This window comes from Notamacropus eugenii, chromosome 2 (genome assembly GCF_028372415.1).
Source record: "Notamacropus eugenii isolate mMacEug1 chromosome 2, mMacEug1.pri_v2, whole genome shotgun sequence".
NCBI lineage: Eukaryota > Metazoa > Chordata > Mammalia > Diprotodontia > Macropodidae > Notamacropus > Notamacropus eugenii.
In genome coordinates this window covers 252107584-252135273 of record NC_092873.1, presented here as the reverse complement: position 1 = coordinate 252135273, position 27690 = coordinate 252107584, and the positions used below count along the sequence as shown (strand labels likewise).

Here is a 27690-nt window from a genome sequence, read left to right as displayed (position 1 = left end):
TAAAAGGGGAATCAAGGTTTGCCTCATTTGAGGATACCAGCTCTCTCCAGCTGTAGTTATCTTTGAGATGTGAAAATCTTGCCTCTCAAATGTCCCTCTGTGAACCCTCCAATTGTATTTTAATCTGTAGCCTGACTTAGTTTATGTATAGAGTCTGTTTAACTAGGTCTGTTTCCTTAGGGGATGTATAAAAATATGATCCTGTTTAACTAAGTTTGTTCAACTTTTATGACCTAAGAAGATATATGAAGTTGCTGTATGTCAAAAATTATTTCTCTTTCTCTCTAACGTATTTTTTTAGTCTTTAAAAAGCCTCCGAAAAATCCTAATCTTTGATCAGGGTTATTTTTCTGAAACCTAAGTTTGTTCCTGTATGATTTCTGCATTATGGTATATTTATTCAACAACAGTAACCTAGCACACAAAGTCAAAAGAAAGTATTCTCATGACAGTTGGTAAGAGAAGGTAAGAGGTGAGTGAGAAGAAGAAAAGGAAGCTAGATGTGAAAATTAATCCTAGAGTTAAAGAAATTCACAGGTGATTAGTCAGAGCAATCCTCTAGCAAGACAATAACTAAGGATCTCACTTGCCAAAATGAGAACAGGGATAATTCACATGTGGTGAATGGATGTTTACATTTCTCCCATGGCCAAGTGATTGATACCAGTGCTTAAAGTATAGTTTCATAATCCTTCTAGAAAAGATTAAGAGACTCAGGAATTCTTCTTCCTTCTATGTGTTCCAGGCAAGAGGTGATAAGGGCCTGGAACAAAAATGGTAGCCATGTAAATGGAAATGAGATGATCTTTTTGGCAAGTGACAGGATATGAAGAGTGAGGAAGAGGGGAGCGGCAAGAATGAGTTTGAGGCTGCACACCAGAGAGATTGGAAGGATGGTGCTGGCCTAAGCAGAGATAGGTCCAAGAGGGAAAGGTTTTGGGGGAAAGATAATTTGTTCTGTTTAGACACAAATGAGTTTGAAACACCCAATGGACAGATGGTGATGTAGTACTAAGTTCAAGAGAAAAGCTAGGTGAATATATCTGGAGGCCATCTGTATAAAAATGAGAGCTGAACATGTAAACTGATGAGTTCACCAAGAAGAAAAAGGCTGAGAGAGAAGAAAGCTCTATACTTACATGTAGGAGATGAGATATGGATGATAATCCAGCAAGAGAAATCATGAAGTAATAGCCAGACAGATAGGAGAGAACCTGTTTCCTTCTCCATACTGGTGTAGGATATTTACATCTCATAAAGTCAGAATTATCTTCACATTCTAAAGAAGCTTTCTATAGAAATATATAATGCTAAACAAGAATTTCTTGGTTCTGATTTCTGAAGACAATAATTATCTGAAGTAAAACTTGATTTTGAATTTCAAATACAAAATAATATCACCATTTTTATTATTGTACAACCACTGTAGTCTTCCTTAATCAGAAAATTCATGCAACAGCAAAAATTACTAGGCATCTAATATTATTTCTTAGACCCTAACTGCAATTAAAAAAATCTTAAAAGTCTACATAAGTTTGAATAAAATTAGCTGCACTGAGGAATTTATATATTAGTACTAAATTTAAAGGGAGCTGGGTGGCTTAGTGGATAGTACACTGGGCCTGGAGTCAGGAAGACCTAAGTTCTAAGCTGACAATCACTTAACCTCTGTTTGCCTTAATCCACTAGAGAAGAAAATGGCAACCACTCTAGCATCCCTGCCAAGAAAATCTCTTGGACAGTATGGTCCAGAGTAATGAAGAGTTAGACACAACTGAATGAGTGAACAACTAATTTTAAAAACTAATACTCTCCAATTAGGTCTCCAATTGAACCTTCAAAATTATAGAGCGTACAAAGAATATGAAAATCAAGTTTACAAGGAAAATAATATTAAATCATTCTAGCCAAACCTTAGCAATAATTCTAGAGTAAAATAGTTTTTATAGAAGCTATCAAAGGCAATGCCAAATAGGCACAATACTTCCAATAATTAAAATACACTCAAGGGGAATATGAAAATGTAAACCTGATGAAAAAGAAGGCATATCAAACTCTAACTTTCTGAAAGTATATCCAAGAAATCTTGGTCAAAGACTACGTATTACATTTTAGTGCTACTAAAAAAAAAAAAAAAAAAAAAAAAAAAAGCTTAGATTCATAGGCCTGGGAAGGGAACATGAGAGATTTATACTGTTGTTTTAGGGATATTTTTTTTTTGTCCTTATCCACCAAGAACTTAACTTTTATACTCTAAACAGAGTAATCTCCTCTGACTCTATATTGGAATAGCATTTTCTACAAATATTATATAATTCTTTAAGGTTCCTAAAAAACACCTTCCTCCCAAAAGGTATCCCACCTGTTTTGCCATCTGTTTTTGGATCCATTATGACAAATTCTGGTCGAAGCTTGCTAATACGACGCCCTTTCAGGATGGGTACTAAACCGCCAAGATATTCCAAGTAGAGTGTATAACAAGGGCCCCCTACTTCTGGATCATCTTCGGTTCGTTTCATGGTACAATGGAGTCTTTCATTACCGGCAGTTGGGTAGCTGACAAAGTCTCTCATGTTGTTGGGGTCTGGGATAGGGGGCTAAAGGTAAACACAGGTAAAACTAGGTTTTACTTCAATGAAGAGAAATAACAGAAAGAAAATTAAGATAAAAATAGTTTCTCTTTAAAAGGAAATTCTTTTTTAAATTACTGACAAACATCATTGACTGACATTTCTCTATTTTTGACAAAAAATTCCAATACTAAGATTTCAAGTACTGGCCAGAAGATAAACATCAATTGTTCTGAGATGGCAAAAAGATAAAAACTGTATTTTAAAATCTTTATAGCGTACTAGTCTGTAACACAACACATTCAATTATGCACTTCAATTTCTTTGGGGAAGATTAGTGAGATAATAAGATAGTGGCAGCTAGGTTATGAATGTTAACTTGGGTGTATGACCTAAAAGGCATAACATGGAAAAGGGGAAAGAGTGCTAAATTTTTAATCAGGAGTTTAAAATCCCAGTTTTTATCCTTTCTTTTTTTCTCCAGGTGACAAGCATTTCTTTTCTCTCCCTTGAACTCCTACAAACCCCAATTAAACGATTTAAAAAAGGAAAAATAAAATCCTCATAACAAATTAGCATAGACAAAACAAATTTCTTTTATTGGTCATGCATGTCTCAGTCTTCATTTTAAGACATCAGTCCTCTGAAAGGAGACGGGGAACACGTTTCATCATAGGTCCTTGTACTGAGGAAAGTTCTTTATTATTACACTTTCTAGTTGAGTCTTTATCTGGATCTCTGTTTCCTCTTCTATAAAATGTACCACTTACACTTCCTACTTCACTATCTGATCCTCACAACAACTCTACGAGGAAGATGCTCTTATTATCCTCATTTTAAAGAGAAGGAACTTGTGACAGAGGTTAAATAACTTTCCCAGGAGCACAGATATTAAGTGAAGGATTTGAACTCAAGTTTTCTTGACTCCAAGTCATGCGGTTTATCCACTGTGCAACCTAGCTGTTTCACGAGAAATAAGGATTAACACTGATGTTAAACACAGCAAGCAGGAAAATGTGACAGTATTTTGCTACAGTATCTTTCCACCCTGCTTGCCATTTTAATTTGCTCTTTAATCAGCATCAGCAGGTGGGTCTACTTTCTTTGTTCCATCAGCTGTCTTTGCCTTTTATTAGCATGCCTGTTTGGAGGGAGTATGGAAGAGAGGGGAAAAAGGTGGTATGTATGTCAAGAGGAGTGAGGTATTAAGTTAGCTTTACCTTAATTGTTGGAATGAAGGCAGTAGTGAGGTATGAGCACAGCCTTGGTGGCAGGGTTAACTTGCTGATATCCTTGTCATCCCTAATGGAGCTGGCAATAGCCTGCTGGCACAGGAGTTGAAGACTAGAGACCCGGTGTTCCACACGAACCACATACAAGGCAGGCCCAGATGCCATAAGTAGGCGTGAGTCCCGGTGACCCCAACAAATTGAGATTATGGGACGCTGTAGGAAGAGGATATTATAAAAGTTCACTATTTTCATTAAGTGAGAGAGTCAGGTTTCCAGATCTTTTTCACAAAACCTATTTAACCAATAATGTATCTGAACTGTATTATGGTACAGTATATTTAGAATTTTGAATTTGGTTCCCAAGAATATCTATTCTTTGATAACAATGCACAGGCGAATGTCTGCTCCTTGAGGGTAGGAATTATGAGATTTTAAACTTCTGTATACCCCAGTGCCTAGCACATAGCAGGTACATGTAGGTATGTGCATATGTATGGAATTAAACTGCGCAGCCTCAACAGTAAAAGTTGGGTCACCACAGCTTCATGGTACTAGCTTCTGTTGCCTGGGGAAGGGGCTCTGTGAGGGCAAAGCAATGTATAGAGGTACTGAGAAATAAAAGTTTTCTTTCTTTTTACTGTAATGGATTGCTATGGTGGGAAAAAGTCAAGGGGAAAGCTTGAGGAAGGGAAAGAGAAAGAAGAGTTAGGAGCAATTTCTAATGCTTCATTTCCTGTCTTCTGTTTTCCCTTCACAACTACTGAAAATGTGGCCATAGGTGGCGTACTGAGAAAAGAGAAGATTCACACGGTCAGAGAAAGGGAAATCTATGATTCCTATACAAATCAAGACTGCTTCTCTTGAGAAAATTCTAAGTTTAAAGCTGCTATTTGATAAGATTAGTCCACAGAGAGAAGCATAATGGGAAGAAAATACAGGACAATTTATTAATTCTCATCCCAGCATATGGAGTTCTAACACTAAGGCCTTGAGGGGTTTCAAATATCAGAAATTGGGCACCATATATTTTATTTTTTAAAATAAGTTTTTATTGATGTCTCCTGATGTTTCACTTCACCATAATTTCCTCTAGTACGTTTCCTACTTCTTCTCTAAGACAGTCATTCCATAAAAGACAAATTTTAAAGAGGAAAAAATCAGAATAACTGATAAACACAGCTAAAAAGAAAACCCCAACAAAAACCTATGGGCAATGTACAATGCTTGTACAAAAGAACAGGATGAGGTTATCTTCTCGTATCATGCTTGTTCTTTATAATTCTGAAACACTGACTTTTGATTTCTTTTCATGGTTTTTTTTTTGGGTTGTTGTTTACAAGCTGTAGTCATTATACATGTTGCTTTCTTGGCTCTGCTTAATTCACTCTGACATCAGTTCATGTACAGATTTCCATGCATATTTATCATATGCATAATTTCTTACAAATACAAATGACTGTCAGAATTATTCACAAACAGTGAGGAGCATTGAGGTTTAAATGTCTCCGATTCTAAATCTCATACAACTATTGGATTACTGCCTATGTCGTCTTAAGAGTTCTGTAAATTCTTCTTTTATGAATTTATATACTGACTTTAAATAAGTTTAATATTGATTTCTTTCCCATGGTTCCTTTAAAAACAATGGAGTTTCCGTGTTAATACATTTGTATGTTATGAATGTTCATTTTGTTTTTTATTTACTTATTTTTCATTTTTGTTTTAACTTGATTGCAACCACTGCCTCTTTTTTTTTTTTTGGACTAAACTGATGCTTAGTAAATGTCTTTTGTCTAGCCCTTAATTTTTATTCTGTGATTCACTTTGTTTTTAGACAGTGGAATTGTTTAATTCATTTCACATCTGAGTTATTAGAATTAGGTTTATATTTTCTCTCTCTCACACATATACACACACAAATTACGATGTTTTCCCCTCTTTCTGTACAAACATAATACCTTTTTTCTTCAGTTGTTTGGGTCTAATCTATTTTAAAGCAACCTCATTCCCCATAGTTCTCTCTTTAACCCTAAGATGCCCCCTCCCTATTTTTAACCTTTCCCCCTAGTTTTGCTTTCCTTATTAGTTTCTTTTTTCTTGCTTTTATGTACTTATTTTATTTATCCTCCCTTTTTTCCCTCTCAGATGAGTAGTCAAGTAAAATTTCCCTTCTTTTCCTGCGCTTTAACTTGTTATTTAAACTTTTCCAATTTCATTTTCTGCAATTTTTCCTAAAAAGAATTTTTCCTTCATTTTGTTCATCATTTATCATCAAAAATAATCTGTTATAGAGTTTTATTCTTTGATTCATGGTTCTTAAACTTACTCTTTTATTCTCAATATGCCTCATGGAAATAATGTTTCTAAGGTAGCTATTTTGTACTCCATTATTAACCTTTGCCCTCTCCATAGTTATTTTTTCCCCATCTGCCATGCAATCTCCCTATTAGGTCCATGCCCTCCCACTCTTCTGGGTCTACAACCTCCAATTCTCCTTCTCCTGAGGCTTGATGAGTTGTCTTTCAGAGTACTGAATTTCTAAAGATTAAATTCAATGTAAGCTTCCCATCTCCCTTTATGGAACATCTCTCTTCCCTCATGGAAGCACTGTTCAGAGAGGTAGGTACTTCCTGCCTAGGCAGCTAATGCTGGGCCTAGAGTCAGTAAGACCTGAGTTTAAATGTGACCTCAGACACTTATTAGCTATGGGATCCTGAGCAAGTCACTTAACTTTGTTTGCCTCACTTTCCTCATCTGTAAAAATGAGCTAGAGAAGGAAATGGCAAAATACTCCAGTATCTTTGCCAAGAAAGACAAATGGGATCATGAAGAGTTGGACATGATTGAAATGACTGAACAATTGTCCCCACCAAAACAAAATTTCTACCTTTCCTTGTTTCAATCCCTCCTCTTGTCTCCCTACCCATTCTCTTAGAGACTCTCTTTTTCCTGAAAAATGAAAGGAGTTGTTTTCCTGTATTTCCTTACTGTTAGTCTTTGACTTGATTAAGGAATTATCACATATTCCCCTCTCCTCTTTTATGTCTCCCCTCCCCCCTACCCCCCACATACACATCCCTATAGGTCAGGTGTTATGAGATTTACTCCATAATACTTCAGGGCTGTTTGTTAACCACCACTTTTATTTGCCTTCTGCTTTCCTCCTGGTGTTCTTCTGTATTTTCAAAGAGAAATCTCTTAAAGGTCTATCTGTTGTTATTTTTTTGCTGTTGTCCTTGACTACTGTACTTGTTTACCTTTTCTGTACTTCTGTCATTTGGGAGTGTTTCAGAGACAAGTAATTTTGCTTAGGTGTGTTTTTTTCCTCCTAAAAAGGCTTTGAATGTCTCTTTATTGGATGTCCATCTTTTTAAAAATTGATTCTTAGACTCAAGTTAGCAGTATAGGTCATGTTGGATGGCCTCTTTAATTTCTTTCCTCTTTGAACACACTACACTCCCTCCTGTGATTTCTGGTGGGCACAAAATTATTTTGTATTACTCAAATTTCCTTTCCTTTGTATTCCTACATATTTCCTTTACATTTCTAATCCTTTAAAATTTCCCTTTCCTATTATATTTAAACCTCTTTCTCCTGGTTGCCTGATTAATTTGTTGACAGTGGAAATCTCATATTTAATCATCTGTCTTGGAGTTGAGAAAGAGAGACAGACTGAGAGATACAGACAAAGAAACAGAAAGAGACAGAGAGATACACAGAATTTTTTTTCCTGGAAGAGATATACAGATTCTTTCAAATTAGTAAAAGGGGGTGGGGTAAAGGACAGACATTTATTTAGCACCTTCTGTGTGCCAGGCACCATGATGAGAGCTTTACACATATCATCTCATTTGATGGATAGGTACAATATTCTCTTATGCTCAGAATCTCTGGACAACTGTCATATTATAATAATGTTCAGGTTTTTTAACTTGAGATCTTCTGAGAGAGCTGTAATTCTTAAGTTGTCTTTACGCATACTATTTTCAAGATCAGTATGTTTTGTTTATATGGACACCATTTTTTCCTTTAACTTCATCCATTTTTGTTCTTTTCTTCCATATTATCCTTCACCTCTATGAATTTGAATTCCATTATTCTCTTTTTCTGTTTCCTTGGAGAGACTTGCCACTGTGGATTCAAGTTTTTCTATTCTGTCAATTATTTCTATTGCTAAGGTCACAAATTCTGCTCTCAAAATTCTTATTTCTTTTTTAAACCATTCAGGAACACCCTGCTGTGTTTCCATGATAACTTGGTCATTCATAGGGTCCTCTGTCTCATCTTGTGTTAATTCGTTTTCCTTTGTGTTACAGTATTTATTCTTTGATGACTCTATTCTTTTAGCTTATCTGGAAGTTAATGTTATCCTATCATTAATATATTCCCTGTAAATCTGCTTACAAACAAAGTCTTTAATTGAATTTTCTTCCTCATGAGATCCTTGGCAATTTTTGTCTTTTTTCTTTATTATCTCCTATTGCTCACTTTCTGATTCCTTCCTTTCTGATGGCAGTTTCACTTGATTGTTGTTGTGGCTGTGTTCGTCCTTTGTTGCCGAAGAAGACCATGCCATCAGAGAAATAATATGACTTGCACTTGACTTTGTTTTGAGTGAGGCAGGACTGTGCAGGTCACCAGCCTTACTTCTCTTCCAGAGTCATCTGGGTCCAGTGACCAGATATTCATCAGGATGATTGGAGATGACCCAAGATGCAATGGGAGACCTTGGCTTTTTCAAGTACTCATTTAGAGAGAGGTAATGCCCATTGAGTGAATAGGAATCTTTAACAAGTAGTCAGGGAATGGCTTTTTTAATGAGCAAAAGATAAAAAATAAATCAAACTGGGGGGGAAAAGAGAAACTGTTACTATTGATAATCACTTTAAGCTATCCATTAAGTGGAGCTTGGGCAGAAACCTATTATTGTCCAAATTATGGGCTTCAGAGTGCACTGGGTTTAAGGTTTTGGGAAAGGGAAGGAAGGATGGAAGGAAGGAAGTTAGGAAGGAAGTTAAGAAGGAAGGAAGGAAGAAAGGAAGGGAGGGAGGAAGGAAGGAAGGAAGGAAAGGAGGAAGGAAGGAAGGAAGGAAGGAAGGAAGGAAGGAAGGAAGGAAGGAAGGAAGGAAGGAAAGACATCTAGGCAGTAAACCCCAAAGAAAAGGGAGAGGGAGACAAAAGATCAAAGGTAGATTGAGGGATTAAATCCTACCTAAAATAATTCTAAATAAAGATACGTGAAAATGTTTATAGCTCTTTTTGAGGTGACAAAGAATAGGAATACGAAGGGAGCAAAACAAGTTATATATAAATGTGTAAACGCTATTGTGTTATAAGAAATGATGAAGAGGGTGATTTCAGGGATATCTGGAAGGATTTATAAGAACTGATTCAGAGTGAACAGAACCAGAACAATTTATACAATGGCAAAATATGATAATGACAAACAACTCTGAATGAATTAGGAACTCTGAATGGCATAATAACCAACCATGATACTGATGAGGTCAGGGAACCATAATGTTGAGATTTGGGGTGCTCGGAACTCCAAAATACCGACACTCCAGGTCCTGCCAAATGAATTCAACTCAAGCCTTTTTTCAGCCAAAGTAAAACAAAGTTTATTAAAGATTTGCCATATTGGGTTGACTCAAAAGAAGCCTAACCATTTGTGATTATTGTATTGACATGGAGACCAGGTAAAATCTCAGCTAGACAGAATGGGACTGAATCTAAGTACCTTAATAGAGGCAAGAGGGAGCTTACATACAGAAAGATTGTGGGAAAGATCTAGAGGTGACCAAGTAGTCCTGATGATACTAGGGTGACTGATCTAGGGTAGGAAATGGCTAGAGACAATTGGGAGGTATCAGACAATAGAGGGCTTGGGTGAAAAGTATTCAAGGATGGGCCAGAGTAGGTTAAGGGTAACAGATTTGGGTATGAAAAGCCAGATTAAGTGGGAAGATTCAAGGAGAGTTCAAGGAGGTTCCCAGAGTCTGTACCCCATCATTACCAAAGGACTAATGATGAAACACACTAGACATCTACACTATCATCTCCCACTAACACCTTAAGCTCAACACGTCCAAAATGGAACATGTCGTCTTCTTTCCCAAATTCACTGTTATCCAGACTTTCCTGTTTCTACTAAGGGCAGCAGCATCATTCTAGTAATACAAATGCATAACCTGAGTCACCTTGGGACATAACCACTCTTCTTCACCCCAATATCTAATGCACTGACAAGTTTTGTCACTTCTACCTCTGCAACATCTGCTCTATACATCTCCTATCTCTTCATTCATACCACTTCAGGACCTCTTTAATTTTTTTTCATGGACCATTGTAATAGTTGAATAATTGATAATTATTTTTCACATGCCTGCCAAAATAATCTTCTTAAAGTGCAGGTCTGACCATGACTTCATTGACTCAAGAATCTTCAGTGTCTCGCTAATAAAATAAATTTCTCAACTTCACTTTTAAAGCCCTTTACTGTGTATCTCCAGCCTATTTTTCTAAATCTACTTCCCAATAATATGGTAAATTAATATGGCAAATAACCCTCTGACATATATTCTGTTCTGATCAAACTGGCCTTTTGTCTGTTCCCTAAACTTTGTGTTACATTTTCTTCCTTCATGTTTTCGGATAGACAGTTCCTCATCCCTGGAATTCATTCCCTCCGCAGCTCTCTCTCTTAAAATCCTTAGTACTGTGGGAGTGAGAGGAAATTAGAATTATTTTAGTAAATGTAGAAAGTAAACTCCTTGAGAGAGCTTATATAATTTTATTTCTTCATTCATAGTGCCTCACATTCTTTGTATATAATTGTTTAACAAGTACTTGGATTGAGTGGAAAAGAATTTAGCCTGAAAAAATGAAGACTGTAAGAACACTTAATCATAATTTTAAAGAAGTAGCTATATAGAGCAGATTCTTAACTTTTTTTTTTGGTCACAGACTTTCGAGGAAGGAAAAGAAAACTATGAACTATTTCTCACAACAGTGTTTTAAATGCATACAATAAAAACATTACTATTAGGATTTTAAAGTTAGTTCTCAGTTTTCCCCCATCTCTACACTTATATTTGCACATGGCTGGTAAGCATCAAATAACAGAGAAATTTTAACCTGGGTTCTTCTGACTCCAGAGTTAGTGCTATTTTCCCTATACTAGCCCCCCCCACATCCAACACATTATTAAAGAATTTATATTAAATTAAGTTGGGGCCCCTAATTGCCCATTTTTACAGGGAAATACACTGGGGCAAGGGAAACAAATGCTAATTTAATTTGTTTCTCTTGGGAGTGAACCTCTATTGAAAAAGACAAGCTACCAAAAAAAATGGAAAAGATAGAACATTTTTCCAAATTCTTTATAATTACAAGGAAGAACTACCAGTTAGTTAAGACTATTGTCTCTAGAAGCTTCTTGAAAATTCAGCATTAATAACTGAATTGTTATCCTGTCTTAGGCAAAGGGATCACACATTTAGAGACAGTTCAATTTCACTTTACAGATGAAGAAACTGAGGCCCAGAGGGGAAGTGGTTTGCCCAAGGTCACATGGCTAGTAAGTATCAGATGAAGGATTTGCATCTTCCTGACAGCAAGCAGTCTATTCACTACCCACTGCCTTAATGACCATCGTAGGTAGGGGTTCATATGAAATCTCTTTAAATTTTGATTGCATACTGAAATTCCTTATATGATAGGCCATCTCAATGTTTTGCATTTTACTTACATTTTGTTCTGGTTAGTTTTCTGGGATTATTCATTTGCTAGCCCCATCTCACTCTCATGTATTATTTTTTTATTAGCAAAATATGGAGCTCACAATTTGATAGAGCTCTCATTATGCTGTGTGTTCCTGGGTTTAAAAAAAGAATGTGAGTTGCATTAAACATTATTTTATCATATCAGGGCTGAAAACAGTACCCAGGAGACTAGAACAAAATCTCCCATGTCACTTTTTAATGCCTACTGTTATTCAATCACCCAGGATCAACTATTAAGAGTACTAGTCAACTGTTAGCTCATCATTTAGCTTATTCCAAGCTCAGTGTCTTCCCAAAATTCTCCACCTAGTAAGAATAACATTTCCTTAAAGGAAAATACCAACTACTCACAATTTCAATAAACTTTATAGCAGTACAATAAGGGATTAATGTTTGTGTTTGTACAGCTGCTGCCTGATACAAAAAACTCAGCTATAAATTTTGGAATACACTCTTTTCCTCAAATCACATAAAGTTTCTATTTTCGGAATTGATACTTGAATCTATGAAGCTGATAACATCCAAGCCTATGTGTGGCCAGATAAGATCATATTCAAAACACAATGAAAACATATATTCAGTGTGAGAAAAAAAACTTACAAAAAAACCTACATTTTAGTGAGTGTATTAACTGGACTTTATATATTTTTTTTCCATTTTTAAAAGGACCCGTAGAAATAAGGAGAAATCTCATAAAGCAAGAGAAAGAACTCACTGTTTTCACTAACAGTTAGAGTGGAAGAGAGCTTATGTTTCAATAGAGCTGTCAAAATACTTTCAAGTGGCTCCTAGACAGTTTCATTATTCTTCAAGATTTTTAGATTCAGACAACTAAATGGACTGAATATCACCTTGATACAAGTTACCTGCATAGCTAAGGAACTGGAAGTTTATCAGCAGATGGTTCATCTAAGCAATCAAAGCTATAAAATGGTATTAGATATAAAATGTTAACCGTATGACCTTGGTTGAATAAATACAATGCTACCTGATGTTCATCAATATTGACAATGTCATCAGTATTAAAATGATTACAGCAAAAAATACAATTTTCAAGATTCATGTATGATGGAGGAAGAAGATACTAGGCAAGGGGGAGAGTCAGTGAAAATGTCTGGAAATGACAGCCAAGTGGAAGATGGCCTGGAGTGGGAAGAGACTTGTTTTCCTAACTTTTTTAAAGTCCCATGCTCAATTGAGTGACTTGCTCTTTTCTTTTTCTTTTATTAATCACTGCTTTTAGAGGTACAGATTGTCTATCCTCTAAGGCATGGCCTAGAACCAGATTAAAATGTAACCGAAAAAGATTTAGTGAAATACAAATAAAATATAATTTATGGTTTTCTAAGTCATAGAGCCCATGGGGAACTGTTTCTTTTTGAGTCTGACACCACCACTCTAAGGACAACTTTGGATGCAGTCCTTAAGTTCTGGCATACTCTCTCACTATTGTACTTTCATTTCACGAAGTTTTCTAGTATTTCTAAGATTTGTTCCTCAACCTATTGATTCTTCAGGCTTGTTATTTCATCTCAAATTAATTTTCTTCAAAGGTTTTTTTATTGAGAAATTTTTATGCCCTGTGAAATAAACTTTTTGTCTTTCCATTTAGTGATAACAGGAGATCTATCACAGCCGATAATATCTATTAAGTTTCATTTAGATCCTTAACTTCTTTCTAATCTTTTTGTTAAATTTGTCTATCTGAAAGGATAAACTGAGATCAGTTTCCCTGCTTTCCCCGCCCTGAAGTTCAATTAACTTTCCATTTAAGTACACAGATTCTGTTTGGTAAGATATGTGAGTGTATGTGTGTGTACATGTGTATATATATATATATATATATATATATATATATATAAAATACTGATTTGTTATTTATGGTAGCTTTAAGTATAATGTGTTTTCTCTGCTTATCTTGTTCATCATCTCTATATTTATCAAAGCCTTATCTGAAATCATAATTGCTTCTCATTTTGTTGAGTTTATCAGAAGCATAATAGATTCTACTCTAGTGCCTTATTTTAGGTCTCTGAAAATCATGTTTCAAATGTGTTTCTTGTAAACAACATATTACTGGATGTTGCCTTTTAATTCATCCTATAGTCATTTTCCATTTTAGGGATGAGTTCATCCCATTCACATCAACAGTCATTTACTATTAATTTTGCATTTCCCTCCATCCTTTTTTTTAAACTTTTTTCTTCTTTTTGCCTCCAATGTCCTCTTTACAGACAAGAAGGTAAAAGAGCAGAAGTTTGCCTAACCCTTGTATCCTATAAATGAGTGTCTGCTTCACTTCTGTTGTCCTTTTTCTCTTTGCCTCATCTGGCCACAAGTTTTTACTCTTATTTAGTTTCCTTTTAAACCTCTCCTCACCTTCAACACTCTTAAATTGGAGTTTGTTTTGCTTATGATTAATCCATTACCTATTTTTCCTGCCCTTCCTCTTTTCCCCTTCCTGTCCTGTCCTACTTCCCTGTCGCATTTAATGTATTTCTATGCCACAATCCTTGTGTGTCTCTGTGTGCATGTATATTTGTTCAATTTTGCTTTGTGCAGTTCAGATGAAGGTCAAGTTTATAAGATACATATGCACGCATGCACAGACACACACCCTGAATGTCTGAATACTCTTTATTTCCATTGATCCCTACAATATGAGATAGTGATTTTGCTCTCTTTCCTCCTTTCTTCTCCAGTGCAGAACTCTATATATACAATTTCCATTTTCTCCTGAGACCATCAAAACAGAACAAAAACACCTGAAGTCCTCTTTTACCTTTCTCCGTGACCCCCTGAAGATGCAGGAGTTCTGAGAAGACACTTGTTTCTTTGTCTCATACTGGCACGTAAGAACTTTATTCATATATAGTTGTTTTCAACTGATCAAAAGTTTTTTGTACATTTCTGTATTTCTCTTGACTTCTGAGTTTTTATTTCAAAATACCTATTTAATTCTGGACTTTTTTTTAAAAATCAGGAATGCTTATAAATTCTCCTTTTCATTAGAAGTGCATTTTTTCCCTTCTAAGATTATACTGAATACTGCTATATAGATCATTCTTGGCTGTAAGTCTTTATATTTTACCTTTTAGAATTTCATATTGCAAACTCTACTCTCCTTGGTAGTGGTAATTGCAATATCTTGAGTGATCCTGACCATGGCTCCTTATTTGAATTCCTTTTTTTGGAAGGTGAGGGAAGGAAGTGAGGATTTGTTATTTGTATACCCCATCACCCCCATTCCTACATTCTCTTTGATCTTTACAAATATCTATAGCTTGTGGTGGTTTTTCCCATGCAATCCAAAATAAATTCTGTTACCAACTTCTAAATCCTTTCTTGTCTCTTATTTCATAATGCATAGAAAATACTGAAGACTATGCAAAGTGAAGTGAGCAAAAGCAGGAGAACACTGTACATAACAGCAATATTGTAAGAATGATCAACTGTGTATGACTTAGCTACTCATTTAAAGACAATGGCAGAAGATATTGCAAAGGATCCATGATGAAAAATGCTATTTATCTCCAGAGAAAGAACCACTGAACTCTGAATGCTGATCAAAGCATACTTTTTTTAACTTTAGTTTTAGTTTTTTGTCTGTGTTTTCTTTTACAAGAATAGCATTTTCCATCATAAGTCTTTTGCTATTCTTTACAATATAGCTGATATGGAAATATATTTAGCATGACTTTACATGTATATTCAATATCAAATTGCTTGCCTTCTTGAGGGGGAAGAAAAAGAACTTGGAATTCGGTTTTTTAAAAAAAGACTGCTAAAATTTTTACATGTAATTGGGAAATATTTAATGAAGTAAAATACATATTTAAAAAAAAGGACAGTTAACACCAAAAAAAAAATATTGAAGACTAAAAATAGATCAGATGAAACTAAAATTACCAACTTCTCATTTTGGCAAAGCATCAGAATTCCATCTATTGAACTGTACACTTACTCTGGGAAACATGTTTCAACATCAGTACTCTGAAGTTACTTCATGTATCAATTTCTAAGTTTTTTTACTTTGTATCACTGTAGTAATCATGTAAATTGTTCTGGTTATATTTATTTCATTCTATATCAGTTCATTCAAATCCTTCCAATTTCTTCTGAATTCTTTTTTGCCATTTCTTATAGTATAATTACATTTTATTATATTCACATACCATTATTTTTGAGTCATTCGCCAACTGATGGGCACCCAGTTTTTCTGGGTCTTTGTTGCAATATGAAGTATTGCTATACATGTTTTTGTACATCTGGGTCCTCTCCCTCTATGTTTGTAGGCTTCTATATATATTTGTAGGGGTATTGTGTCAAAGGGTATATGCCTACTTTCCCACCTGTGTTAGGAACAAAATTATCTATGAGAATTCCTTGCCCTGTGGGCTGAGTTAACCCAGATAAATGTATTCTTGTTGAGTATCCTTTCTGTGGTATGGCAAGTAAACTTTTTGTTAAAACAATGACCTTTGAGCATCTCATTTTGTTCTGATTCCAAACCTGCAGCATATTACAACCATTTATATAAAATTTTTATGAGAATAATTTATAAATGCATCTAGGGCATTCTCAATGAAGGTATTAGTAGAGAATAAGCAAGTTCTTTTGCAAATGATATTATACAAGGGGCCACATTTTTACAATCAAACAATTATTAAAATATGTAGAAAATACAAGAGACCACTGTGCTTACTGTCTGATTACTATAAAAAAAGGCATTCGATTCATTAGAACAAAATGCACCATCGAAGATTGTCTCACATACATACATCAAAATTATGCAAAATTGTATGAGGGACTTGAAAGGTAAATTTGTTTAATTACTATCTTCAAAATTATCAAATAAGAGATAAGATAGGGAGATATATGCTCACCACTGTCACAGAAGAGATCCAGTGCAGAGTTTAAGTTAAAAAGGGGTTTTCTATGGATGCTGAGGCTCACCAGATGTTCTTATTTTACAAAAGACATGTTGTTGCTTGTATAAAACCCAGGACAGTGCAGAGGCTCCTGGACGAAATCCATACCCACTCAAATTTAGCCCAACCAGTCACCGGGGAAAAAACTAAACAAACCAATTAATAAAACCTATTGTCTAGACCATGGCTTTCATCTAGATGGACAACCTATAGAAAGCCTGCCCACCACTAATGGATACTTTTGTACAAAAATTGCAAAACAGCACAAATTCTACCCATAATTAAACAGGAGGAAAAAGAAAGGAGACTGGATGGACTTTAAAAAATCAGAGAGCTCATTCAATGATTTCAAACTTCTCCCTAAAACAAAGACCCACTTAAAAAAAAAAAAGTTTTCATTTATATCTTTTAAAATTTCACCTATTTTTACACTGAATTCCTTCTCACCTATACAGAGAACCATCCTTCATAACAAAGAATAAAAGAACTGAAAAAAAGTTCAGCAAAACTAACAAACATCAAAAGTCTGACATTATATGCAGTGTTTTAGACACATAGTTCCCAAGCCCATTTTTTTAATACCAGTAGTCTGCTGGTCATACTGTATGTCTATGGGTCATGTAAGACTACAGTTTCTGAAGAAATAAAATTGAGAAATTTGAGAAGACAATGGAGGTACATGGAAGCATGCAGCAACATATAACATACAAGAAGTATAAAGAACCAGAGTAAGGATTTCATCATGAAAAAGTATGATAGAATAAAAGATAGCCCGGTCATATTTAAGAATAAAGAATAACCTATGGATGGGATGTGTCTTTCTATGATATCCTCATATTGTCAAGAGAGTAAGGCCTCTGGGGCAAAATTATGAAAAAACACAGAGAAGAGATGCACAGGATGGGTAAGTAAGAATGAGTTGCAATCTACAACACTGGAGGGAATATTCACACTGACAAGACAGCAGATGCATTTGAGTTTGAGTATCCCTAGCATCTGGCATAATGTCATATGCATAGTAAGTGCAGAATAAATTCTTATGATGAAAGTGGAAAGAGACTATAAACAGTAAGAAGAGTCAGGAGGTCGTTATAATAACCCATGCAAGATATGAAAAAAATCTTAACTATAACGGGTCTGGTATGAAAAGGCAAGAAAAGATGGGAAAGATACTACAGAGGTAGAGTCTATATTATTTGACAAATAATTAGATATAGGGTAGAGAGGAAGAATGAAAAGGTCATAAATGACTCTGAGGTATCATGCTTGCTATGTTACTTGGAGGATGGTTTGGGGAGGGGCAAATCTTTTGGAAGAATCTTAGTTTTGGACAGAATGATTCTCAAGTGTAGTTGAACATCTAGGTGGACATCACACCCATCAGGAAGCTGGAGGCATGAACTGGTATGCTAAAGAAAAGTAGGGAGTACAGAGAAAAAATTTGGAGTCATCTACTTAGATAGGATAAATGATACCACAAGAGTTGATGAATTTACCATGAAAAAGAGAAAAGCATAGGGAAATAAGAGGACTAAGTAAAGTGAAAGAACCCCAAATTTAAGTGAGAAAATGAAAAGCCAGGGGGCGGAGCCAAGATGGCGGAGTGAAAGCAACGACTCACCCAAGCTCCTGGAAAAACTCCTGGAAAAACTCCTCTGGATATCTCTGGGGGGAGAGTCTGACCAGACTTTGGAGGTGTAGAATCCAGTGGGTGACGGACTGTGACGGATTCGGAGCCCAGGCTGGACCGGAGGGTCCACGGGAGGGATCTGTTCCGCGGGGGTAAGACCCCGGCGCACAGCGCAGCGCGGTCAGCACGGCAGGGCAGAGGGGACCAGAGGAGCCCGAGAGTGGCGGGTGAGACCAGCGGAGCAGGAGATAAGCCAGGCTAAGCCGGTGGGAGCCGCTGAGTGCCAGACATCAGCGCAGCAGCCCTTGAAATCTTCAACCTGAAGATGGACTTCGGTGGGTCACTACTTGAACTTCCAGGAACTGGGATGGCAGAGTGATCAGTAAGTGCTCTCTCCTCCCCCCTGATGACCGTGAAGGAACCATAAAATTCTTCCCCAGATTAATCCTGGATCAGCGGGAACAGCAGAAGGGGGCGGGTGGTCTTATAACACCAGAGGATGGAAAAGTGGCAAAGGGGGATTCTTCCTACAGTGGCAGAGACGGCTGGAGGGACAGACGACCCAGGGCAGAGAAAATTCGCACTGATACCCAGGCAAGCCTCAGAGCCGGGAGACGAGCCCCAGGAGGGGCAGGAACACGCGTTAGCTTCTAGGCGTGCCCCAGCCATCCAGGGGAAAAGGGAAGACAATAGGGAAGCTGGGATCACCATCCCCTGACCTTGCCTTTGCCTCAAGTCAGCTGAGGAGATATCCTGAGACCAGACCACTCCTCCCCCACACACCTAACAAGCTAACCCCAGGGTTGATCGGGGAAACAAAAAACAAAAGCCCGCTTTTAGCCTAGACACACATCAGCTCAACTTAAAGATCTGTACCTTCTGACTGAAAGAACCAAAAGCTACAACACTCAGCCAACATCATGAATCGGAAAAAGCAGACGAAAAGTGAAAAAACCATAGAATCTTTCTATGGGGATAAGGACCAAAACACAAACACCAAAGAGGTCAGAGCTGAGACTGTACTTCCATCTGAAACCTCAGATGGGACTATGAATTTCTCCCAAGCACAACTAGATTACCTGGAACGTCTGAAGAAGGATATAAAAGAAAAACTGGCCAATGATTTTAAAACTATAAAAAAAGAATTCACTGATGAGAACATCACCCTGAAAAAGAAAATTGAAGAAATGGAAAAGGAAGTTCAAAAATTAACTGGAGAGAATAATTCCCTAAAAGGAAGAGCTAATCAAATGGAAAAGGAAACCCAAAACCTAATTGGGAAAACTGATCAGATGGAAAAGGAAACCCAAAACCTAACTGGGAAAATTGGTCGAATGGAAAAAGTACAAAAATTAAATGGAGAAAATAGCTCCTTAAAGGGAAAAATTGGTCAGATGGAAAAGGAGATGGAAAAGCTAACTGAAGAAAACACTACGATGAAGATTAGAATTGGGCAAGTAGAAACTAATGACTCAATGAGGCAACAAGAATCAGTCAAACAAAATCTAAAGAATGAAAAGATAGAAGAAAATGTAAAATATTTAATTGGAAAAACAACTGACCTGGAAAATAGATCCAGGAGAGAAAATTTAAGAATTATTGGCCTGCCAGAAACCCATGATGAAGAAAAGAGTCTGGACAATATCTTCCAGGAAATCATCAAGGAAAACTGTCCAGAAGTACTAGACTCAGAGGGCAAAATAGTCATCGAAAGAATCCACCGTTCCCCTCCCGAAAGGGATCCCAAACTCAAAACCCCAAGAAATATCGTTGCCAAATTCCAGAGCTATCAAGTGAAGGAGAAAATACTACAAGCAGCCAGAAAGAAACAATTCAAATATCAAGGACACACAGTCAGGATCACACAGGACCTTGCAGCTTCTACATTAAAAGATCGAAAGAATTGGAACCCAATATTCCGTAAGGCAAAGGAGTTGGGACTTCAACCAAGGATCAACTACCCAGCAAAGTTCAGCATAACATTTCAGGCAAGGAGAAAGTCATTCAACGAAATAAGGGATTTCCAGAGCTTCCTGACCAAAACACCAGAACTCAATAGACAATTTGATCTTCAAATGCAGGTCTCCAGAGAATCATAAAAAGGTAAACAGAGGGGAAAAAACAAAAACAAAAACTTCCTACTCAATTAGGGCAAACTGTTTACCTCCCTATAAGGGAAGATGATACCTGTTAATCTTGAGAACTGTGCAGCTATTATGATAAAAGGGATATATGTAGAGGGAACGGGCATAAAGTAAATGATGTCATGTCAAAAATATGATTTAAGTATGAGAAGGGAATGTAATAGGAGGTGTGGAAAGGGGGAAGCAGAAAATGGCAAATTATATCACAGGAAGAAGTACAAAACTATAGTAGAGGGAAGGAGGGGAGGGAGATGAGCATTGTTTGAGAGGTACTCTCATCTGATTTGTTCAAAGGAGGGAACAATAATCTTAAGCAGATAATCCTAACTAGCTCTATAGGTAGTAGGAGGGGAAGGGGGAAGAAAGGGGAGGGTGGCTAAAAGGGAGGAAAGAAGCAATAAGAGTAAAGGGGACTAAAAGGGAGGGGGGTCAAAAGAAGGAGGGGAAGGCTGCAGGAGGAGGGGGAGAAAAGTGAATACTATTGAGGAGGGGAAGGGAGACGGGAGAGCTAAAAGCACAAATGGTGGGAAAGAGGTTGGAGGGAAATACACAGATTGTAATCATAACTGTGAATGTGAATGGAATGAACTCTCCCATAAAACGGAGATGGATAGCAGAATGGATTAAAAGCCATAATCCAACAATATGCTGCTTACAAGAAACACATTTGAAACGGGGGGATACACATAGGATAAAGGTCAAAGGATGGAACAGAATATATTGTGCTTCAGCTCATGTAAGAAAGGCAGGAGTAGCAATCCTAATCTCAGACAAAGCAAAAGCAGAAATAGATCTAATCAAAAGGGATAGGGATGGAAACTATATCCTGCTAAAAGGCACCATAGACAATGAAGCAATATCATTACTAAACATGTATGCTCCAAGTGGTATAGCATCCAGATTCTTAGAGGAGAGGTTGGGGGAGTTGAAGGAAGAAATTGATAGCAAAACTATACTAGTGGGGGACCTCAACCTCCCCCTCTCTGAACTCGATAAATCCAACCTCAAAATAAACAAGAAAGAGGTTAAGGAGGTAAATAAAACTCTGGATAAGGTAGATATGATAGATCTTTGGAGAAAATTAAATGGGAATAGAAAGGAATATACTTTTTTCTCAGCGGTACATGGAACATTTACAAAAATTGACCATGTACTAGGACATAAAAATCTCACAATCCAGTGCAGAAAGGTAGAGATAATCAATGCATCCTTTTCAGATCATAATGCATTAAAAATTACATGTAATAAAAGGCCATGGAAAGAGAAACCAAAAATCAATTGGAAACTAAATAATCTAATTCTAAAGAAGGGTTGGGTTAAAGAAGAAATCATAGAAACAATCAACAATTTCATTCGAGAGAATGACAATAGTGAGACAACATACCAAAACTTATGGGAAACTGCAAAAGCAGTTATTAGGGGAAGTTTTATATCTCTGAATGCTTACATAAATAAAATAGAGAAAGAGGAGATCAATGACTTAGGCTTGCAGTTGAAAAAGCTAGAAAAAGAACAAATTGAAAATCCCCAAGTAAATACCAAATTAGAAATACTGAAAACCAAAGGAGAGATTAATAAAATTGAAATTAAGAAAACTATTGAATTAATAAATAAAACCAATAGTTGGTTTTATGAAAAAACTAATAAAATTGATAAACCTTTGGTCAATCTGATTAAAAAAAAGAAAGAAGAAAACCAAATTACTAATATTAAAAATGAAAGGGGTGAACTCACCTCCAATGAGGAGGAAATTAAAACAATAATTAGAAACTACTTTGCCCAACTTTATGCCCACAAATTCGATAATCTAAACGAGATGGATGAATATTTTAAAAAATACAAATTGCCCAGATTAACAGAAGAGGAAGTTGAATACTTAAACAACCCCATCTCAGAAAAAGAAATTGAACAAGCCATCAATGAACTCCCTAGGAAAAAATCTCCAGGGCCAGATGGATTCACAAGTGAATTCTATCAAACATTTAAAGAACAGTTAATTCCAATACTACATACACTATTCTTGAAAATTGGGGAAGAAGGAGTCCTCCCAAATTCCTTCTATGATACAAATATGGTTTTGATACCCAAACCAGGAAGAGACAAAACAGAGAAAGAAAATTATAGACCAATTTCCCTAATGAATATAGATGCAAAAATTTTAAATAAGATTCTAGCAAAACGAATACAGCATCTTATCACGAGATTAATACATTATGATCAGGTAGGATTCATACCAGGACTACAGGGCTGGTTCAATATTAGGAAAACTATTAGCATTATCGATCACATCAACAACAAAGCTAACAAAAATCACATGATTATCTCAATAGATGCAGAAAAAGCTTTTGACAAAATACAACACCCATTCCTACTAAAAACATTGGAGAATGTAGGAATAAAGGGAACTTTCCATAAAATAATAAGCAGTATCTATCTAAAACCTTCAGCAAGCATTATATGCAATGGGGATAAGCTAGATGTATTCCCAATAAGATCAGGGGTGAAACAAGGTTGTCCATTATCACCACTATTATTTAATATGGTACTAGAAATGTTAGCTGTAGCAATTAGACAAGATAAAGACATCCAAGGAATTAAAATAGCCAAAGAAGAAACTAAGTTATCACTCTTTGCAGATGATATGATGATTTACCTAGAGAATTCCAGAGATTCAAGTAAAAAATTACTAGAATTAATAAAGAACTTTGGCAAAGTTGCAGGGTACAAAATAAACCCACACAAATCTTCTGCATTCCTATATATTAGCAACAAAGTCCAACAGCAAGAGATAGAAAGAGAAATCCCATTTAAAGTTAGGGTAGACAGTATAAAATACTTAGGAGTCTACCTGTCAAAACAAACCCAGGGTTTATATGAACACAATTACAAGACACTTTTTGCACAAATAAAGTCAGATTTAAGTTAAGTGGAAAAACATTAGTTGCTCATGGGTAGGCCGTGCTAATATAATAAAAATGACAATTCTACCCAAATTAATATACTTATTTAGAGCCATACCAATTAAACTATCAGACAATTACTTTCTAGAGCTGGACAAAATAATATCAAAATTCATTTGGAAAAACAAAAGGTCCAGAATATCAAAGGGACTAATGAAAAGAAATGCTTGGGAAGGTGGCCTAGCGCTACCAGACCTCAAACTGTACTATAAAGCAGCAATTATCAAAACCACTTGGTATTGGCTAAGAAACAGAGAGGTAGACAAGTGGAATAGACTTGGCACTCAAAATGCAGTAGGCAAGGAATATAGCAACCTTCTGTTTGATAAACCCAAGGACCCCAGCTTCTGGGATAAGAACTCATTGTTTGACAAAAATTGCTGGGAAAACTGGATAACAGTGTGGTGGAAATTAGGCATAGACCCATACCTGACACCGTACACAAGAATAAAGTCCAAATGGGTACATGATTTAGGTATAAAGATTGATACCATGAATAAACTGGAGAAGCAAGGAATAGTGTATTTATCAGATCTATGGAGAAGGGAAAAATTCTTTACTAAAGGAGAGATAGAATGCATTATGAAATGCAAAATGGATAACTTTGATTACATTAAACTGAGAAGTTTTTGCACAACCAAACCCAATGCAACCAAAATCCGGAGGGATGTAGTAAATTGGGAAAGAATTTTTACAGCTAAGCTCGGGGATAAAGGCCTCATTTCTAGAATATATAGAGAACTGATCCAAATGTATAATCATACAAGTCATTCCCCAATTGATAAATGGTCAAAGGATATGAACAGGCAATTTTCAGAGGAAGAAATTAAAGCTATCTATAATCATATGAAAAAATGCTCTAAATCACTATTGGTTAGAGAGATGCAAATCAAAACAACTCTGAGGTACTACATCACACCTATAAGATTGGCAAACATGACAGAACAAGAAAATGATAAATGCTGGAGAGGATGTGGGAAAGTTGGAACACTAATTCATTGTTGGTGGAGCTGCGAGCGCATCCAACCATTCTGGAGAGCAATTTGGAACTATGCCCAAAGGGCTACAAAAATGTGCATACTCTTTGACCCAGCAATATCGCTACTAGGACTACATCCCCAAGAGATCATAAAAATGGGAAAGGGTCCCACATGTACAAAAATATTTATAGCAGCACTCTATGTAGTTGCCAAAAACTGGAAGTCAGGGGGATGTCCATCAATTGGGGAATGGCTGAATAAATTATGGTATATGAATGTAATGGAGTACTATTGTGCCATAAGAAATGATGAACAAGAAGACTTCAGAGAGGCCTGGAAGGACTTATATGACCTGATGCTGAGTGAAAGGAGCAGCACCAGGAGAACTTTATGCACAGCAACAACCACAGTGTGTGAGAGTTTTTTCTGGTAGACTTAGATTTTTGTAATAACACAAGAACTTCTTACCAAAAAAAAAAAAAAAATCCCAATGGAGGATCTCAAGGCAAAATGCCTGCCACACTCAGAGAGAGAAATATGGAAGTCACTCACATATTGTAGCAGATCATGTTTGTGTATGTGTATGTGTTTGTGTATCATGTTCTGATTTGTTATACGATTTCTTTCATTTATCTTAGTCTGACTACATAGCACGACTATAGTGAAAATATACTCAATAGGAAAGTAAAAAAAAAAAAAAAAAAAGAAAATGAAAAGCCAGCAAATAATATAAGTAATAGGTCAGAAAGCCTAGAAGAGAATTATGGGAATATAATGTCACAGAATCCAGAGTGGATAAATTTAATGAGGAAAGAGGTAGTCAATAGGGTCAGATGTTGCAGAGAAGCCAAGTATAAATAAGGACTAAAAGACCTCTGAATTTGGAGATAAGAAAGTCATTAAGACTCTTGTGAAGAACAATTTAAGCACAGTGGTGAAATGGAAACCAGAACATGACAGGATGAGGAGTAAAGAAGTAAAATCAATAAGAATAGATTGATGTTTCTAGAATTTCTCTAGTGAAATAAAGAAATTAAATATATGTAGGAATGTAGGAAATGTACCAACTAATATTTGTAGGGCTCAATTTTATTATAGATAATAAAACATTACACAGTAAGTTTGTTTTTCCACTTCGACAAATAACTGGAAGACAATGGCATTGACAATAGCATCCTGTTGCTATGTATTTCCTTACCTGCACAGGTGTATCCAGCGTGAAGATGTGTTCTCCACGAACATTATAGAATTTGACCAGGGCACTCTTCAGAAAGGTACCATTGGCAATTTCAACTAGTTGGTTCTGTTTCTCCATGCCAGCTACTGCAAGCAAATCTCCCTGTGTGCACCACTGGACGACTACCTCTGAAATCACAAAGACATAATCAAGAATAGGAAATTAATTCACCCTGAACTTACATACAGAAAAGAGTTACAAGCTTCTAAAGTACTTTTTAAATGGAGAATCTATGGTGGAAACAAGAGAGGGAGGAAGGAGAGAAGTGGGGAGAGAAGGATGAAAGGTGAGAGGAGGAAGGGGGAAAAGAGGGGAGGTAGGAGGAGAGAGGGAAGGATGGAGGGAGAAAGATCATGGCTTCACCAAAAGTATACACTCTAGATAATTTTTATTATATTAGAACCCTGTGCAAAACATCTCTTTAAGTCAATTTGGATATCCCACATGTTAAATTATACGCTTTGAAAAATAAATAACTATAACAGGCAAAAAATCTGATGCAACATAGTTAGCATACATCATTGTGACTCTTTATCTTTCAGTAGCAGCATAGTGAAGGTGTCTGTTATATTTCTAGATAGGGACTCAGCTGAATCTGTTATGTATTTGTAGTACACAAAATAACTATGCAGGTTGTATCTTGTAAATCACTTCTCAAAAATAACAATGTTTCTGAATGTTAAGATCAAAGTAAGTTAAATATAAAATCAAATTATTATCCATTAGATTGCCACATGAGCATTTGTCTTAAAGCAAATTCTTTTTTCTCTATTTCTTCATTCTTCTACAAATATATACACTAAAAATTTTCTGATTAAAACACAACCTTGAGAATGATTAGAAAATAGCATAATACTAAAATGTAAAAGTTATAGAATAATCTCACCTTTTAGGGATGCATTTAGAAGAAGTCATTAATTAGTACACTATAAGAATGAGCTATACAAAATAATGGCACAGTAGACAGTGCCCAGCATTGGACATGGAAAGACCTGTGCCTGTCAGCTCTTGCCCCCTTTATAAACTGATGGGTTTTCTGCCTTACAAGACAGTCTTTTGTGAGTTTGTTAAGTTAAGTGCATTTGCACCTTCCCAGAATGAAAAGTATTAAAGAGGTAGTGTGTAGTACTGGATAAAGAGCTGACTCAAAATCAGAAGACTTAAGTTCAAGATGCAACTCTGATATATAATGGCTGTTTGGCCATGGGAAAATAACTTAATATCTCTGTTTTCAAGGCCTTTAACATCTTAAGTTATGCTGCCAATTTGTGCTTGTGGAAATTCTAATTCATGTAACGTAATTCATACGTCAAAAAACAAGGCAAAGTATGGTCCCTATCACCATTCATTAGGCAAAATTAGTTCAATGCTAAAAATAAAAAAATAAAATAAAAGTACAATTAATCATTTTATGTTAAACTGTGGTCATATAAGCTATGTTATAAAAGTCTGGACCTGGGCTAAAGGTTTGAGTTTTTCATAAAAACTTTACATAAAAATATTTATTAAATATGCAGCTATCATTAGACTGGAAAAAAATGGAGGGTGTCTCAGGAGCTAGCTATGATTTTACTAACATATATGTCTTTTGTCTTTCTTTGTAACTCAGTGCTTAGCAACAGTGACTGGTACATAGTAGGTACCTAATAAATGTTTACTAACTGACTAATAAACAGAATTGTTGAGAAAATGCAGAAACAAAGATTGATGTGAAATTTATATTTGTTATTTACCTGGAAAAATGTCTCAAGGTACCGTTGTCCATATGAGAAGCTGAAGTAGTATGACAGCCACCATACTAAACTGAGAGATAAATTTCTGGGTTTAAATCCTACCTCTGACTTTTATGAGCTATGTGACCACAGGCAAATCATTTAATCAGATATTTAATTTCTTCATCTGAAAAAATGGGGACAATATTTATACCTACTTTACAGGGATGTTGTGAAATATGAATATGGTTGTAGTGAAATATTAATGTAGTCTCAAATATTTGCAACTTTAAAACCCTACAGAAATATCAATTATTTTTATTTATTCATCATTTTCTTTCTTAACCCTTAAATGGCATCTAGCTTCGAACTATAATTTCCTGAAGGGAAATGACAGTATATTCAGTAAAATTCTCTTCATCTTTACTTAAGCAATTAGTATAGTAGTTCCATATACCCGTGACAGTTCAAATGAAGTTTAATGAAACTGGACAGACACCAGTCCAAGGG

The 27690-nt window shown here is 35.9% G+C and overlaps 1 protein-coding gene across 2 annotated transcripts in view; it reads right to left on the bottom strand.

Annotated features, from left to right (window-relative positions):
- The window catches only part of TULP4 (TUB like protein 4), a 199172-nt gene that overhangs the window by 27818 nt on the left and 143664 nt on the right, over positions 1 to 27690 (bottom strand). For both annotated transcript variants that reach the window (XM_072643805.1, XM_072643806.1), the window contains exons 6-8: positions 25430 to 25596; positions 3791 to 4015; positions 2363 to 2597 (exon numbers count right to left, since the gene is read on the bottom strand). In XM_072643805.1, coding sequence (XP_072499906.1) covers positions 2363 to 2597; positions 3791 to 4015; positions 25430 to 25596 — 627 coding nt within the window. The remainder of the gene's footprint in view (positions 1 to 2362; positions 2598 to 3790; positions 4016 to 25429; positions 25597 to 27690) is intronic.